This window comes from Mobula hypostoma, chromosome 17 (assembly GCF_963921235.1).
Source record: "Mobula hypostoma chromosome 17, sMobHyp1.1, whole genome shotgun sequence".
Classification (NCBI taxonomy): domain Eukaryota; kingdom Metazoa; phylum Chordata; class Chondrichthyes; order Myliobatiformes; family Myliobatidae; genus Mobula; species Mobula hypostoma.
The window spans coordinates 23,643,463-23,661,096 of record NC_086113.1 but is presented as its reverse complement, the minus strand read 5'-3'; the positions used below and the strand labels follow the sequence as shown (position 1 = coordinate 23,661,096).

At 42.0% G+C, this 17,634-nt stretch overlaps 1 protein-coding gene across 5 annotated transcripts in view; it reads left to right on the top strand.

The window, feature by feature from the left end:
• Positions 1-17,634, top strand: part of LOC134357899 (cadherin-6-like) — a 197,442-nt gene that overhangs the window by 18,499 nt on the left and 161,309 nt on the right. For all 5 annotated transcript variants that reach the window (XM_063069659.1, XM_063069662.1, XM_063069660.1 and 2 more), the window contains exon 2: positions 204-595. In XM_063069659.1, the coding sequence (XP_062925729.1) occupies positions 362-595 (234 nt within the window). In that variant the 5' untranslated portion in view covers positions 204-361. The remainder of the gene's footprint in view (positions 1-203; positions 596-17,634) is intronic.

The window sequence follows — 17,634 nt, the reverse complement described above, 5'->3', positions numbered from 1 at the left end:
ATCTGTTGCTCTGTGGATTTAAAGTTACAACTTTCTGATTCAGCGATGGAGAATCATAGCTATACTAAAATACAATTATCAGTGAGAAGAGACGAACAATTTTAATAAAGTAACAGTGATTTATGCTGCATTTTATATTTGTAATTTTAAAAAATCCAAGAACTTGTTTGAAAGTCAATTCTATTTCTTTTCTTTCCCTTTAGAAATTGTCTGAAACTAAGCGTTTGAAAATTGATTGAGGATCTTGCCGTTTAGCAATGGAGCAAAAAGGTTAGTTGGAGGAACACCGCCTGGTGACAGATACCTGGAGCCCAGCCAACCCACCCAGTTAGATTCTGCAGTCTTCAACGCAGGGAGAAGAATGGCGACATCGAGCTGCTGCTGGCTGCTAATGTTGCTCTGGATCTGCCTTCCCGAGCCCAGCCAGCCGAGTCCTCTATCAGAAAGGACTACTGAAGTGATGCAGGATGGCATACCAGAGGAATCTTCGGGTAGCAAGTTCGCCATGCTGCACCGCTCTAAACGAGGCTGGATGTGGAATCAGTTCTTTTTACTGGAGGAATACACTGGGTCAGAGCCACAATACGTCGGCAAGGTAAGCAACACAAAGTCGACTTAGAAAGTTGTCTATGTATCTGTACTTTGCTTTGCCATGATGGTTTGCTCTTTTCTGTTTCAAAACAGGATAAGTCCCTTTGATTGAGTTAATTGGGTCTTCATAATCACTGACAGATATAACACGAATGGATTAAGTGGTTACTTGCCAATGTTGGCATAAGTAGTTTCAAAGCTAAGGCATTTAAAATCAGAATTTTTAATTCCAGTAGTTGTTGCAAAAATGACTAACTATCTATTTCTTTAGCCAAAGGGGAGTGAATCTGTGGAATTCATTACCACAAATGAATGTGAAGGCCAAGTTGTGGGTATATTTAAAGCAGAGTTTGGTAGGTTCTTCATTCGTAAGGGTGTCAAAGGTTATGGAGAGAAGGCAGGAGAACGGGGTTGAGAGGGATAATAACTCAACCATGATTTAGTGGCGGAGTAGACTCAATGGGTCGAATGGTGTAATTCAGCTCCTATGACTTATGGTCTTATGTCTAGATCAGAGTTATTTGAACATGACCTCTTATAACCTAAAGTTAGTCAGAACCAAACCACCTTTTATACCCGGATATGTAGTGGAAGTGAAATAAGTATCTGGTGACAGGAAAATTAATATAAGAAGGGTTACTTTCAAGCCTCTCTAATTCTGTTAAACATCATCAAAATTCCAATTCGTACTTAATCAGCAATCACCTCCTTTGGTAATCTCCAGACCCTGCAGCAATTTGCAAATGCAAACCTTACATTTAACTGTAAATCTATTTATCTAATCAGGATTACCATCGATGTGATAGTTGTCTCCATCTTTCTGCTATCTAGTCGCTTTGCTATGATTTCCACTTCACTGAGCACTCTCCCAGATTTCGAGCTTTTCAGTTGCGTGTATCATTTCATAGAAAGAATGGTTAGAACACAAACAACATTCCCCAAGACATAGATTTAAGAAATATTTTGAAATTTCATTCAACAAGGAAGATTTGCTTTGGTTTGTTTGGTAATCCTACATACTATTAATTCTTTTGATTTTCCACTGACATACTTGTCAGCAGTTATTGTGATAAAAAAGATTTAATCTGCAGCCATTCTAAGAAGTTATGTAATAAAATACACAAGGGAATGCGTTAAAATTAAATGTGACTGCTTCTCAAAGGACTCATTAAGTGCATGTTATACAAGAACGTAAGCAGGCACATCCCACACATGATGCATGATTATTGGATAGGAGGTGGGGAGAATGAAATTGCCATGATCCACACCTTCCTGACACCATTTAGCTCCTCTAGCCTATAGCTCCCACCAGTGACTTATGATTTAAATCTACACGCTTGCCTTTTGCTCCTATGCTTTGATATCTTTAGTCCAGAAAGTATTTTCAAAATGGATATGTCAGGCACAATTATCAGTTTTGGCAATGGAGTTTGAACAACAGTATGTGTCAGGGTACACCCCCCTCCCTTTTTTACCACTTCTGGCTCCCTTCTTTTCCTTTCCCCCATTCTGTTTACCATCTCACCCCTTCTCTTCTCTTCCCATCTTCATGACCTGCCCATCAGTTCCCTGTGGTTCCCCTCCTTCTGTCTTTTATTTCGTGGTACACCGCCCTCTCTTACTAGATTCCTCCTTATTCAGCACTTTACTTGTTCCGCCCGTTATTTCCTTGTTCAATGGTTCAATTTAATAACAGTGAATGTATACAGTATACAACTGAAATTCTTACTCTTCACAAACCTTCACGAAACAGATGAAAGCCCTAAAGAATGCATGACAAAAAAATGTTAGAACCCCCAAAGCCTCCAATGCAGCAAAGCATCAACCTTCCCTCTCCCCACACTTGTTCTAGCAAGAAGCATCAGCACCCAACACCCACCAACCAAGCAATAGCAAAGAAAGCCCCCCAAAAAACCCTGTTTCCTATAAAACATCCCTTCCCTCTCACCCAACTTTCCTCCGCACCTGGTCTCACCCATCACCTTCCAGCTTGTTCAGTTCCCTAATGCTCCGTGCCTCCCCCCCACCCCCAAAACCTTCTTATTCTGGCTCGGCCCCTTCTGTCCTACTCCTGATGAAGAATCTTGGCCTGAAATATCAACTGTTTATTCCCCTCCATGGATGCTGTATGACCTTCTGAGTTCATCCAGCACTTTGTGTGTGTTGCTCACGGTTTCCAGCATCTGCAGAGTCTCTTGTGAATATAGATTAGGTTGCTCATTATACTTCATCATGTGTTCTCTGATTATCTGTCCACTGGTTATGATGAGAAGGCTGGACATAAATCAGTCGGTATAATATTTCCCTTTTTCACGCCTCTGCAAAAATGGAGATGTGAGATATAACATTGAGCGACTTCCTTGCTGCACTTACATGGATTTGTTACAAACGTAGTGCAATCATCTATGACTGTTACGGAGGGATATCTTTGTGAAATTTCTGGTTTATTTCATTTAACCCTTCTTGCGGATGATACCCTTTGTTTAAAGAGGTCATCTAGGAGAAAAGGTCAGGGTGTCGCGACCGGAGGCGAGGCGACGGCCGGTTTTGCTCGCTGATCCGCAAAGTTTCCTCAGCTCTACGCTGAACTGCAATGCCGGCTGAAGTGATGCCGGGTTCACGTCTGCGCCTTGCAGCGTTTACTCGGCTTTGTAATGAACTGTAGCTGTTGCCTGCTCCGGCTGCGTTGTCTGTCTTTGCGTCTTTCATAAATCGCCAATTCTGAAGCTATTTGCTTACTTTTATTGCTTGCACAATTTTTTTTTCTCTCTCTTCACCTTGGTGTTGATAATCGTTTTTTTAATAGGTTCTTTTAGGGTTTCTTTGTTTTGTGGCTGCCTGTAAGGAGATGAATTTCAATGTATAATGTATACATACTTTGATAATAAATTTACTTTTATCTTTTGAACTTTGAACCCAATTTGTGGCATTAAGAACAGGTACTTCTTCCATGTCCTAGTTATAATGTGAGGGCAGTAAAGTTGACAGGGCTCGTAGGAAGATACTTGGAAATATACACTTTATCAAAAAGGGAGGGGGGAAATGGATAGTGTGTCAAATAGATCTCTCGGGCAGTATTATCCTTATTCCAGCTGATGTAAACTTGTGATCAACAAAAATCGGTTTTCTGTATCCTAATCATTCAAAGCCAAGTTACTCAGTTTACTGCCGCTGCTGGTATTCACTGGCTCCAGGTCATGCAACAGCTCAGTTGTAAAATTCTCAGTCCTGTAGTCAATATTTTCATGGTCTTAACCTTCAGCCCTATTTCTGTAATCAACTCATAAATACAAGAGACTCTGCAGATGCTGGAAATCCACAGCAACACACAAAATGCTGAAGGTCAGACTCTAGCATTTTGTCGATTGCTCTATAATAATTTTTTTCCCTCTAACCCTCTCAGATACCTACATTCCTCCATTCTATTCTCTTGATATTCCCAAGATAAAATCCTTTCAAAGCTAGTGGTTTTGCTTTCATCAGACAAACACCAAAACCCTATAGTTTTATTCCCTCAACATTTCTGCATCTCCCTTTCTCATTTCTTTAATCCTACCTCACTGACCAAACTTTTAGGTGATCCAATCAGATATATCTTTATATGTCTCAGCATTATCTATCATAGAGTTCCATGGGAATGATATCAGAAGCTGAGGAGGGTCACAGTAGGATTGGAATAGGGGGCTGGACTTAATGAGTGCAACAGTATGAGTTGTTTACTTTAAGGCTGATTTATACTTCTGTGTCAACTCGACGCCGTACCTACGGCGTCGCCGTGAACTTTACGCAGAGCCTACGTGGACCCCTATGCCGTAGCCTGATGTGCACCTCTCCCAAAATGTAACTACGCGTCACGGCAACGCAGACCACAACAACTGTGATTGTTCCGCTTGGTAGCATCGCATTTCCTCCTATGCTACAATAGCTTCCCACTGGGCGACTGAAGGGCAGGGAAGAAACTCTGGCTGCAATGCTTTCCATAAAGCTTTACAAACCTCCGAAATTATGGAGGGCACATTTCACTTTCACGAGAAAAGACGCTCGCTTTAAACTTGTTTACCCTGAGGAAGACTACCATGACCACGAAGCCTTTCATGGGCAGGTGTGTGCGCATGCGCGATGTGCCCGAATTGCAGAGTGACGCAGACACACCAACGCACAAGTATAAATGCTCACAACATGCGTAGGCCACTTGCGTAGGTTACAGCGTCCATTTGACACACAAGTATAATTCAGCCTTTAGTCTCTTTGGTGTCAAACTTACTTCTTGATTCATTCTTGAGGGGAAATCCAGTGTTATTAACATAACAATTAGAAAGAGGAGTAGACCAACTTTCCCTTTAAGCTAGCTTCACCATTCGAAAAGTTCATGGGTTACCTTCTACCTCAGCATCGTTTTCCAACAGTATCCTTGTATGAATGGGTCCCCTTCATATCCAGAATTTATTGATCTCTGTTTTCAATTAATGCAATGGCTGACTTCTACAGCCCAACGGGATAGAAAAACTATACATAAAACTCGATGTGGAGTTTCACCAAGGCCTTATGTAAGACTTCCTTTCTCTTAATAAAGTTGAACATGTCATTTACTTTCCTAACTGCTTGGTGTAGCCATGTGTCAGCTTGTAGTGACTTTTATAGAAGAGTATTAATATCAGAACTTATTCTGATGTTCAACCAATCCCTCACCATTAAAAAAAAACATACTCTGCTTTTCTTTTTGTACACCAACAATCTTGTACATGATATTCTATTCTACAATGTGCTTGCTCAATCATTCAGTTTGTCCCTCATTCAAATCATTGTTGCATTTTGGGAATAGGAGGGGCCCAATTAATGATGCCTGCAATACTGCACAGGTCATAGTCTGCCAACATTATGGAGATGTTTTTATTCCTGCTCTTTGTTTTCTGTCAATCGACCAATTCTCAATCCTTGTCAGTATATTGCCCATAATTCCAGCTCCTATAACCTTCAAATCCAAACTAATCAAATGCATTCTGAAAGTTTAGATACACCACATGCACTATTCCCCCCCCCCAATCTATTGTATCAGTTGCATCCACAGGGAATTCCATGGGTTAGTCAAACATTATCTCCTTCTGATAAATCCATTCTGATTCTGCTCAATTCTACTAGCTCCTTCTGTTATTATGTTCTTTATTACTAGTGCCAGTATTTCCCTGACATTTGTATTAAAACAGTAAATACTAGGAAAATTCAACAGGTTGGACAGCATCTATGAAAGTGCAACAGTTGACATTCATCGGAACAGATTAGTAGTTCTCTCTCTTATCTAACAACCCCACCCACACATCACCGCCTTTCTTAAATGGTAGGGTCATGTTTCCTGCCACCAATCATCTGGAACCAATCTACATGAAACATTGTCATAGAAGAGCAGCACCCATCATCAAAAATCCTCACCCCCCCAGGCTATGCTCTGTGCTCGCCGGTACCATCAGCTAGAAGGTATAAGAGCCTCAGGACTCGCACCACCAGATTCAAGAACAGTTACTACCCCTCAACCATCACGCCCATGAACAAAAGAGGGTAACTACATTTATTCTATTTCTGGTGTTCCCACAACCAATTATCTTACTTTAAGGACTCTTCATCTTGTTTTTTTTCATGTTTTCCTTATTTTTTGCTATTTATTTATATTTGCATGTCAACAGTTTATTGTTCATTGATCCGGTTTACAGTTACCGATCTATAGATTTGCCGAGTACATCCACAGGAAAAAGAATCTCAGGATTGTACGTGGGGACATAAGACCGTAAGACAAAGGAGCAGTACATTTATGTACACTGATAATAAATTTTACTTTGAACTTCAACATTTTACAAAATGATAACTTTTGCATCCTTTACCTCAAGATCAATCTCTGTGATTGCCGGGTCCCAAGTATTTACTGGCTTTCAAGCTCACAAACCACTTTTTCACTTTTTTAGTTATTATGTATCTCCTTTAGTTCCTGATTCTTGCCAGACATCAAGCTTTATGTAAGCTTTTTTTTTCTTCTTTCCTGAAGACAGACTCAAAATCTGTGCCATTTCATAAGTTTTCAATATAAATGTTCCAATCTCTCTCTGTAAGGAAGCTCTTCTCTCGTAATGATGCCGAAAATGTGTTTAGCATAAGAATTCAAGAGTTTTTCAACAGATACCTAGCCTGTGAGTAGCTTAATTTAAAAGGACACTGAATTATTTTTAGAAAATTTACACTGGGCCAATTATTACTTCCATTGGCATTAGTTTCATAGTAAAATACATATCCCATGAGATAAAAAAAATCTTTCCAAACCAGTGATAATCACATGCACTCCAAGGAAAATCAGCACACTTTCAAAAACCTGTGCAAGTCAAACTCGTCAACTTGGAATCCACACAGGATTAAAGGCCATTAAAACAAAGTACAGCAAAATTCAGACAAGAGAAAATCTGCAGATGCTGGAAATCTAAGCAACACACACAAAATGCTGGAGGAACTCAGCAGGCCTGGCAGCATCTATGGAAAAAAAGTCCAGTCGACGTCTTGGCCCGAAACGTCGACAGTACTTTTTTCCATAGATGCTGCCTGCCCTGCCGAGTTCCTCCAGCATTTTGTGTGTGTGCAGCAGAAGTGGTCATTCTTTATAGGAAAGGAGGGGACAAAGCATGGTAATAGGAATAAATAAACAGAACGTATAGGTTAGCGCCTTATATTGCTATGTCTGAGTTTCAGGGGAAATAATAACCCACATTTCCTGGGAGAGCAATCAGATGGGTGGCCTTTGAAAGAAAAAATCTGCTGGTCATTATTTTAACTATAAATTTAACTTGATAATAAATTCATAAATTAATAATAAATTTTGTAATTTGATAATAAATTTGCTTTCAACTTGAACTATCACTTCTGTGCTGGCTGAGGTGCCTACTAGAGATAAAGCTCCATTTCATTAACCATACATGGACAGGTTATGAACTTCGGCTCTTGTGGTAGGTGAAGACAAAGTTGATGCCCTTCATCCAGCCAAAGCCCAAGTCAACATTGTTTTGTTGAATAACAAATCATAGGGATATTCTTCCAGATCGAACATGGAAAGTCAAGTCTATTTGGCCTGAGATACACAGGTGACATCCGATCCCAATCTGATACAAGTTTTCAGGACCCACCTCCTGGTCGGGCAAACCTTTCTTTGCTAACAGCCAAACAAACTATTCAATACTGTGTCGCCAATGGTCAGTCAGCTACTGCTTTGCCTTGATTTGTACAAGTGTGAGCATACGTTTGAAGTTATGATTAAAAATCTGTTTGCTATTGATCCCACAACCAGCTGTCTAACCTTTATTGTGGACGCATCTTTTTGACTTTTGTTGAGAATTTTTAATCGGTCGTGATTACTCTTGAATTCCTCCATGATTCATTCTCCACAGGAGATCAAACCAAAATGTTGTTTAAAGGATATTTGATTCAGTGTTTTCTGCTTTACTTGTAACAAAAGACTATATTACCATTCATTTTGACACACTGGTATCTGAAATATGCCCAAGGAAGATTTTAGTGGCCAGTTAAAAGCCAGAGTTTGCATCTGACTAACTGATGGTTCTGATTTTCAGATCCAGATCTTCAAAAACCTTTCACTGAGCTGAATGATTTCATGGTGCTAGAAATCTTAGTAGTTTGGAGTTTCTCTAACACATACACACTCCCTCAGAAACTGACAGTAACCTATAATTTAAAATATGAAGTAAGATACTTTATTAATGAAGCAGCTCACGCTGCCAGCCAGCACAGTTATGCTGGCTTTTTTTTCCAAACAGACTGCCTTTGAAGCCTGCTTGACATCATACTGTAGCAGCACTAGAGAGCATTTTGTCACATCATGCAATCCTTAAAGGCACGACAGTAATGAAACACCAATGAATCAACAGTATAAATAATTGCACTTGTTATATCCCTCCTTTAAAATAAGAAAAACAATCAAAATATCTAAATCACTGTGCTTAACTAACATCTTTTACTCTGGCACAAAGTCTTCAAGATACGTAGATCAGCGTTAAATTGCTTGCAGTTCACCAGGTGACTGTTAATGAGTTGTATTGTCCTTATTTCAAAGGACTGGATGTGTATTCTCCAATATATCTGCTTCAGTTAATCAAGTTTCAGATCTTGTGCTTATACCTGCAGAATGAGATAAGCTTCTTTATCGTTAGCAGTATACGTGAGATGTGGTGTATGTCAAGTCATTACAGTTCGGGCTTTATCCTCAAATTTTTACTGGGTCTTAGGGGCAGATGGTTGACACTTCTGTATCAGAATTAAACCCATCATATTTTGACAGACTGCACTATTCACTTATACTTTTTTAATCCATCTGGCTCAAGCAACCAACCTGTTGATGGGAGTAGGTGTTCAAGCCTATGGGATATTATGGAAGACTCGTATTCTCAAGATAGGGTCTGACTGTGATGATATATCTTCCTTCATTAGCTCTTTGGCCAGCTTTGCAGTGTTTTCTCCCTTTCTATTACTTTGCAGAAGGGGAGGTGATGTTGTCTGCTGATCAAAATGCCAATCCTCAGAGAATCTCAAAACTGCCTGCTCTGAGGCTTTGCAAAGCATTGGCCAGACCACACAAAGTATTGTAAGCAGTTTTGGGCCCCTTATCTAAAAAAATAGATGTGCTGGCATTGGAGATGTTCCAGAGGATGAGCATGAGAACGATTCTGGGAAGGAAAGGGTTAACATGTCAGAAGATCTTGCGGGGAGGGTGGTTTGATGGCTCTGGGCCTGTACCCACTGGAGTTTGGAGGAATGTGAGCTGGGGTGATCTCACTGAAACCTGTTGAATATTGAAAGGCCTGGATAGTGTGGGTGTTGAGGGTGTGTTTCCTATAGTGGGGGAGTCTAGGACCAGATGACACAGCCTCAGAAAACATTGACATCCCTTCAGAACAGGGATGAAAAGGAATATCTTTGGTCGGATAGTGGTGAATCTGTAGAACTCATGACCAAGGATGACTGTGGAGGCCAGCTCATTCGGTATATTTAAAGCAGAGGTTGATAGGTTCTTGATTAGTAAGGGTGTCAAAGGTTATGGGACGAAGCCAGGAGATTGGGATTGAGAGGGATAATAACTCAGCAATAATTTAATGGTGGAGCAGTCTCAATGGATCAAATGGCCTAATTCTTCTCCTATCTCTTAAGGTTTTATGAACTGTAGCTCAATATCTGTGACTAGTACCTTAGTTGTGCCAAGTCTGGCTAAAAGGTCATTTGAGCTTGTGAATGATGATCAATGAGTGAGTTCAGAAGCGTGACTGCAGATACTTTAGATCTGGAGCAGCACACACAAAATGCTGGAGGAACACAGCAAATTAGGCAGCATCTATGGAACGCAATGAACAGTCAACGTTTTGGGCCAAGTCCCTTCATTAGAACTGAAAGAAAAGAGGTCGGAAGCCAAAATAAAGGGGCGGAAATGCCAACTGTTCATTTCCTTCCATACATGCTGCCTGACTTGTTGAATTCCTCCAGTATTTTGTGTATGTTGATCAATGAGTGAATGTCTTCTGGAAGGAGTACCCTCCAGAAGTTGAATTATAAATGTCAGACATCCCACCTCTCCCGGAAGTTCTGGGGGTCTCCCGCATATTAATAGTGGCTCCCTGATGCCCACAAATTATATACAATATCACGGAAATCAATTTTTTTGAGAGAGAATGCGCGAGAGAGAGCGCAAGAGCAAGAAAGCAAGCGCGAGAGCGAGCGCGAGTGAGAGAGAGAGGGTGAGAGCGAGAAAGCAAGCACGAGAGAGAGAGAGCGAGAGCAAGAGCGAGAAAGCAAGTGCGAGAGAGAGAGCGAGAGCAAGAGCGAGAAAGCAAGTGCGAGAGAGCGAGAGCAAGAGCGAGAAAGCAAGTGCGAGAGAGAGAGAGAGAGCGAGAGCAAGAGCGAGAAAGCAAGTGCGAGAGAGCGAGAGCAAGAGCGAGAAAGCAAGTGCGAGAGAGAGAGAGAGAGCGAGAGCAAGAGCGAGAAAGCAAGTGCGAGAGCGAGAGCAAGAGCGAGAAAGCAAGTGCGAGAGAGAGAGCGAGAGCAAGAGCGAGAAAGCAAGTGCGAGAGAGAGAGAGCGAGAGCAAGAGCGAGAAAGCAAGTGCGAGAGAGAGAGAGAGCGAGAGCAAGAGCGAGAAAGCAAGTGCGAGAGAGAGAGAGAGCGAGAGCAAGAGCGAGAAAGCAAGCACAAGAGAGAGAGAGAGCGAGAGCAAGAGCGAGAAAGCAAGTGCGAGAGAGAGAGAGCGAGAGCAAGAGCGAGAAAGCAAGCGCGAGAGCGAGCGCGAGTGAGAGAGAGAGGGTGAGAGCGAGAAAGCAAGCGCAAGAGAGAGAGCGAGAGCAAGAGCGAGAAAGCAAGCACGAGAGAGAGAGAGCGAGAGCAAGAGCGAGAAAGCAAGTGCGAGAGAGAGAGCGAGAGCAAGAGCGAGAAAGCAAGTGCGAGAGAGAGAGCGAGAGCAAGAGCGAGAAAGCAAGTGCGAGAGAGCGAGAGCAAGAGCGAGAAAGCAAGTGCGAGAGAGAGAGAGAGAGCGAGAGCAAGAGCGAGAAAGCAAGTGCGAGAGAGAGAGCGAGAGCAAGAGCGAGAAAGCAAGTGCGAGAGAGAGAGCGAGAGCAAGAGCGAGAAAGCAAGTGCGAGAGAGAGAGAGCGAGAGCAAGAGCGAGAAAGCAAGTGCGAGAGAGAGAGAGCGAGAGCAAGAGCGAGAAAGCAAGCACAAGAGAGAGAGAGAGCGAGAGCAAGAGCGAGAAAGCAAGCACAAGAGAGAGAGAGAGCGAGAGCAAGAGCGAGAAAGCAAGTGCGAGAGAGAGAGAGCGAGAGCAAGAGCGAGAAAGCAAGTGCGAGAGAGAGAGAGCGAGAGCAAGAGCGAGAAAGCAAGTGCGAGAGAGAGAGAGAGCGAGAGCAAGAGCGAGAAAGCAAGTGCGAGAGAGAGAGAGAGCGAGAGCAAGAGCGAGAAAGCAAGTGCGAGAGAGAGAGCAACCAGGAGCGAGAGAGAGCGAGAGTGAGAGAGTTCCAGAAAAAGTCAGAGTGGCAGAGTGTTCCAAAAAAAGAAAATATAAAACGTACTTCATCCCAGCCTACACTAAAGTGTACCCCTACCTAATAGGGGTCAAAAATAATGACAGTGTTGCTCGCTGCACTGTTTGCAACAGTGACTTTTCTGTTGTCCATGGTGGGTTAAGACTGTAAAAGACATGTTGAGGTGAGTTTAACAGGTGTCATTCGTTCATTAGCATAGCTAACATTATTTAAACTAGCTGGCTAGCTGCTAAGGAGCTACTCTATTGCAGACATCCCGCCTCTCCCGGAAGTTCCGGGAGTCTCCCACAAATTGATGGTGCTACCTCTCTGAAATGAGTTTTTGCAGGGTAGGATGTCTGAAATGTATATCATTCATCTGTGACAACTTTTGCCCTATTTCTGCTTGAGATTTGATGACAATTAAAATTTCCCTTTGTGGGTACTGGCAGTCTTGCATTTTCATAATCTATCCAGTCATTACTGGTTGGAAGATACCCTCTTCTCCTCTGTAGAGGCAACTATTTGGTCTCAGGGACTGATCTAATTTTATCATGTTCCAATGTAGCTTGGGAACAAGTGCCTTTGGCCTCTGACAATCAGATCGTCTCTCACATTAAAATAGGTCCAGCATTATGCTGAGCCTCTTTCCATCCTGTCCAAATTATTTGCTGATCATATCATCTTATCTGGCAGAATCCTCAGTCTCTTTCATTAACCACTGAGAGATTGGAATATGTGTCATCACGTTGACTGTCTCAGTCTCAAATCCTTGGCATCTCTTGTGTCCTTGAGATTGGCTCAGCTGAATATATCAGCCACATCCCTGACTTTGCTCATGCTTTGCAAATCTTTGCATTATATACCTTTACCTTCATATATATTCTTTACAATCTCTTTGGTGCCCTATGAGGGGCTTTGCAGGAATTATCTCGATGTTTTTCAAACACCATGCACGTGTATAATTCTGCACTATGTGTAATGGTGAAACTTTTCCTGTCCAATGATCACAAGTTACTCATTCTCAATTTGTGCTTCACCCATGTCAGCATCCACTAAAACTCCTTGTGTGTAGTTCTGAACCCCCAGCACCAACACCATGCTCCAAGGTTCTTTCCTTAGGCATATTCCTGAAGTATTAGCTCCTTCTTATCATCAAAGCATCACAACACTGGCTCAACTGTGACTGCCTCCTTGATTCATTTGACTGTTTGCTGCTGGATGTGCAACAAGATCCTGTTCCAACAGAACATCGTCTATCTTTTTCATAGAGTATTGACTCCTCTACGCACCTCTTTCTGTTAATGCCTCTTGGTTCTAGGCAAATTCTCAGCTACGCATTTTATTTTTCTATACACACCAACTTGGATATGCAGGAGTTGGTATGCCCACCAGGGTTGCAATCTTTGCATTATTAGTTTTTCCTCTATTACTTTATTTTTCTTCTTGAAAATCACTGGAAGATATTTTGGGGTCTGTGTATTAGCAGCTATTTCCTTTTATCCAAGGCTCATGTTAAGTCTTCTATTTCCTTGTTCCATGAAAAATGTCTCCATATTCACCCGAGTTACACAGTTGAAATGAATGCTTGCATTGTATCAATATTCCTACTCCTGTCAAGATCTATCTACCTTTTACCATCTCGTTTGCTATACTTCCAAGAATAGGTGTAATGTCCTTCTGATTTGCCATAATGAAATCCATCTCATCGCCATCTTGATTGTTTGGGTTCAGCACCTCCAGAGATCATCTCCCACCAAGCTTCAGTGTACCATTGCACATTGATTCATTGGTTTTGTCTGCAGTTCTTCAAGACTGGTGGATTGCTTTGGGAGGACACTGGGATTTGGTATGTCATCTAAAACCTTGACAAACTTCTGCAGATGTACAATGGAGACTATCCTGACTGGTTGCATCATGGCCTGGTATGGAGACACCAACACCCAAAACTGGAAAAAAAACATGCAGAAAGTGACAGATACAGCGTATTCCATCAAGGAAAAGCCCTCCCCACCATTAAGCATATCTACAAGAGGCACTGCAACAAGAAAACAGCATTCATCACCAAGAACCCCCACCCTCCCCTGGCTATTCTCCTTTTACTGCTGCTATCAGTTAAGAGGTACAGGAGCCTTAGATCCCATAGAACCATGTTGAGGAACAGTTATTACCCTTCAACCATTAGACTTCTAAATCAACGTGGATAAACTCACTCTTCTCAACACTGAACTGATTCCACAACCTATGGACTCACTTTCAAGGACTTGACAACTCATGTTTTTTTTTTTGTGTTTCTCTGTCTACTGTAAATGCCTGCAAGAAATTGTATCTCAAGGTAGTGTATGGTGGCATATATCTACGTTGATGATAAAATTTGTAGCCGTTGGATCAGTTTTGATGGAGATATGTCTTCTGAGTGTTTCTCTCACAATCTGGCTTCAGATATATTGTACTCCACTGGCTATCCCTGCATACAGCAGTTCTTCTGACCTGTGCTATTCCCTCTCATGCTATCAGCACTGTTCACTCCTTCACACTCTTCTCCATCTTACCGCCCATAACCAGCATCTTGGTTATTCACTTACTACCCATAACACTTAAACCACTTAAGCGATGTTGCCATAGCTCCTTTATCTTGCATTTCACTGCATGCATTTCCTTCCATTGGCCTTTCAGTATTCCTTTCCTTGGAACGAATAGTTCTGCACATTTTGTGTACACTTTTGTAAAACCAGCAGTGCCTCAGGAAGTCATCTGCCCAAATTCTACAAGCAATCCAATCTCCAATGAGCAAGGCTTTCACATCAGTGCTCCTAAAACTGTTAGCTCCTTTAAGAAAATAGCAATGGATTCTCCACATACCTGGTGTGTACAAAGAAGCAAAAGCAGTCAACTGCTTCATTTCTAGATGAGTCATTATGTGTGTGTATTATATAGAACACATTCTGTAAGATTACAGCCAATATTTTATGGTGTGGTCCATGGCCTCCTCTTGGTGCCAAGATGAGACCACCCTCAAGGTGGAGGAGCAATACCTTATATTCTGTCTGAGTAGCCTCCACCCTGATGGCATGAATATCAATTTATCCTTCCGGTAAAAGAAGTCCTCCACTTCCTCATTCCCCACTCTGACCTTTAACCTCGTCAGACCTGCCTATCACTTTTCCCTGGGTCCTCTCCTTCCCTTTGTTTTATGGCCCACTTTCCTCTCCTATCAGATTCCTTCTTCTCCTGTTCTTGACCTTTTCCATCCACCTGGCCTCATTTGTCATCTTCCAGCTCCTTCCCACCACCTTTTTATTCTGGCATCTTCCCGCTTCCTTCTCAGTCCTGGAAAAGGTCCTCAGCCCGAAATGCTGACTGTTTATTCAATGCTGCCTGACCTGCTAAGTTCCCCCGGCATTTTATGCGTGTTGGTGTGGTACAGTTTCCCTCTTTGTGACCAGTAAGGTAGAGGATTTGTGTGTTCTGCTTTGCCATCACAGAGGATTTATGCTTCTCTACATTAGTTCAAATATTCACTTGGAATTCCAGTGACCCAGGTGACTTTATTTCATTTAGAGTCACAACTGAACCAAACAGCTTGTTATCAATGCATATCCATGAACTATCTCAGTAGGGGGTATCACACCCAGTCTTCAAATTCCAATTCAGATGTGTCATCCAATTTTCATAATTTTATCAACCAGCCTCTCTGACACCAGGTCTCCCTTATTCACTCCCTTAAAAACTGTAAAAAAAATAAAAAATAAAAAAAAATCTGCATTTTTAAATAGAGAAATGGTACTTTGAAAGCACAGCTTACATTGCCAGCTGGCATGCTTACCCTGGCTTTCTTATAAGCAGGAAGGATCTGGAATTTTCTGCTGTAATCACTATAGCAACACAGAGAAAAGGTAATTAAATGGTGCAATCCTCTAAAGGGTTAACAGCATTAATTTGACAATTATTGTCCAGTGACGTATTAATGTAAACATCTATTACAAGCTCAACATCTGCACCATTGCTTCAGCACTGCATGGGAGCATCTGATTCAAATTCAGATTCATTTATTTATCACAGAGAAATGCACGAGCGCTGCCACACATTCCGGGGTCAATACAGCTTTCCCACAATGCTCAGCAGAGCAACAAGCAATAGAAATGCTGCAAAACAAGGCTTTTTCCTCCCTGCCACTCTCCCACACACTGGACAGTCCTTCAGCCCCAGGCCTCCAGGTCTCTAGGCTTCGGCCATTGGGTTTTGACTTCCAGACTTCTGATTGACCTTCAGCAATCAATCTTCAGCGTCGACCCCTAGACTAGCAGATGATGGCACCCCGAACTCCAGACCTGCTGATTTACTGGCCTTCATGTTTCCTGCTCGCACAGGACCCACTGACCTTGGACAGCTCAAAACCAACAGGGTATTCGTCATCAAGTGTTCATATCGCTCACTTTCATGCGTGAAATGGAGGCCTAGATTCCAGATGTCCTTCGTCAGGCTGGATTAATGTCTGAAATCTCAAAGCTCTCAAGTGTGACTCGAATCCACAATCCGCTGAGTCAGGGTGGCTGAAGGCCTACCAATTGAACGGGAGCTGATGTAGCACCAAAGCCGTGACTGGACTCCAAAGAAACCTTGCAGGCAATAGAGCAATTTGGGATGGTCCAAGACTGTCAAAGGCACATTATGTATTCATTTCATAGACTCCAGTCTTCTGCAGTTGAGAGCTTCATAATAGTATTCACAGATTAAGTCATAAGTGAAGTTTGATTGTTTATTTAGGGAGGTATCATACTTACTCAATATCGGATCTAGGCCACTGACTTAATGAGGAGATGGATGAACAGACCTTAACTAATTTACAGATTTTATTTGAATATTCTAAATGCCAAGGATGCTTAATGGTCTGGCTGCAGTGCAGAAATAGGTGCTTATGTTTCTGGTGCAGAGTATGGGTGCAACGCTGAGGATGACTTCAATGCCAAACTCGGTGGGATAATTAGGATAGCTCTGCATTTAGCTGTGATTCAGGGATATCGATTTAAACACGGTTTCTGCATTTCTTTATAAATGCAGATGCTGTTCAGGATGCCACTGAAATCAATGCCAGGGACCACAACATCCATATTTCATGATTACAGACACAGCAGCTTGAAATTACATCACAGACTTGAGCAGAATGACATGACTTTGTAATAATTTCTGTACCGCAAGTTGAAACGGATTATTTTCGAGTGCTTTATCTTACACAGTGAAACGTGATAGTGTTGATTTAGACCATGGAATTTATAGCAATGCTACTAAACTTTGAATGTGCTCAAGTCTTCAAATGTAGAAACAAAAAGCACGGAGGGTCAAACTGAGAGGACAAAACACTCCACTGGTGACAATGCTGCCTTCTCTCCTGATAGTAAATGTTACAAGGAAATTATATTTGGGACAGCACAGTGGCGTAGTAGTTAGTGTAAGCACCAGCGACTCGCATTCAATTTTGCCGCTGCCCGTAGGGACTTTTCCTATTCGACCTCCCCATGACTACGTGGACTTCCTGTGGGTGTTCTGGTTTCCTCCCACATTCTATAGTCTTACGGGTTTACAGATTAATTGGTCACATGGGTTTAATGGGGTGTCACGGGCTCGTTGAACTGGAAGGGCCTGTTATATCTCTAAATAAACTAAATCTGTAAATTGCAGATGGACATGGGGTTTTTGTTTGATACACTTCAGTAATTAACTAAATAGAAAATTAAATAGATTAGCCATGCAGTGTGTGGACATGCAGAGTGCAGATGACTGTGTTTGTGTAAAACTGGATGGCAGCAGAAGATGGAAGCCCAGTAAGAGGAGTGTTCGAACCTGCAGGTGACAAGGTCACATGCAAATTTAGCAATGATAAAAAATCTGAGGAAGGAGAAGAGCTGGCTGATGTTGCGAAGTTTCCAGATGGAGAGGAGATGGGTTCTTAAGCACAGGAAAGACTGAAGAGTTATCAAAGATGTGAACGCTCCCATTTA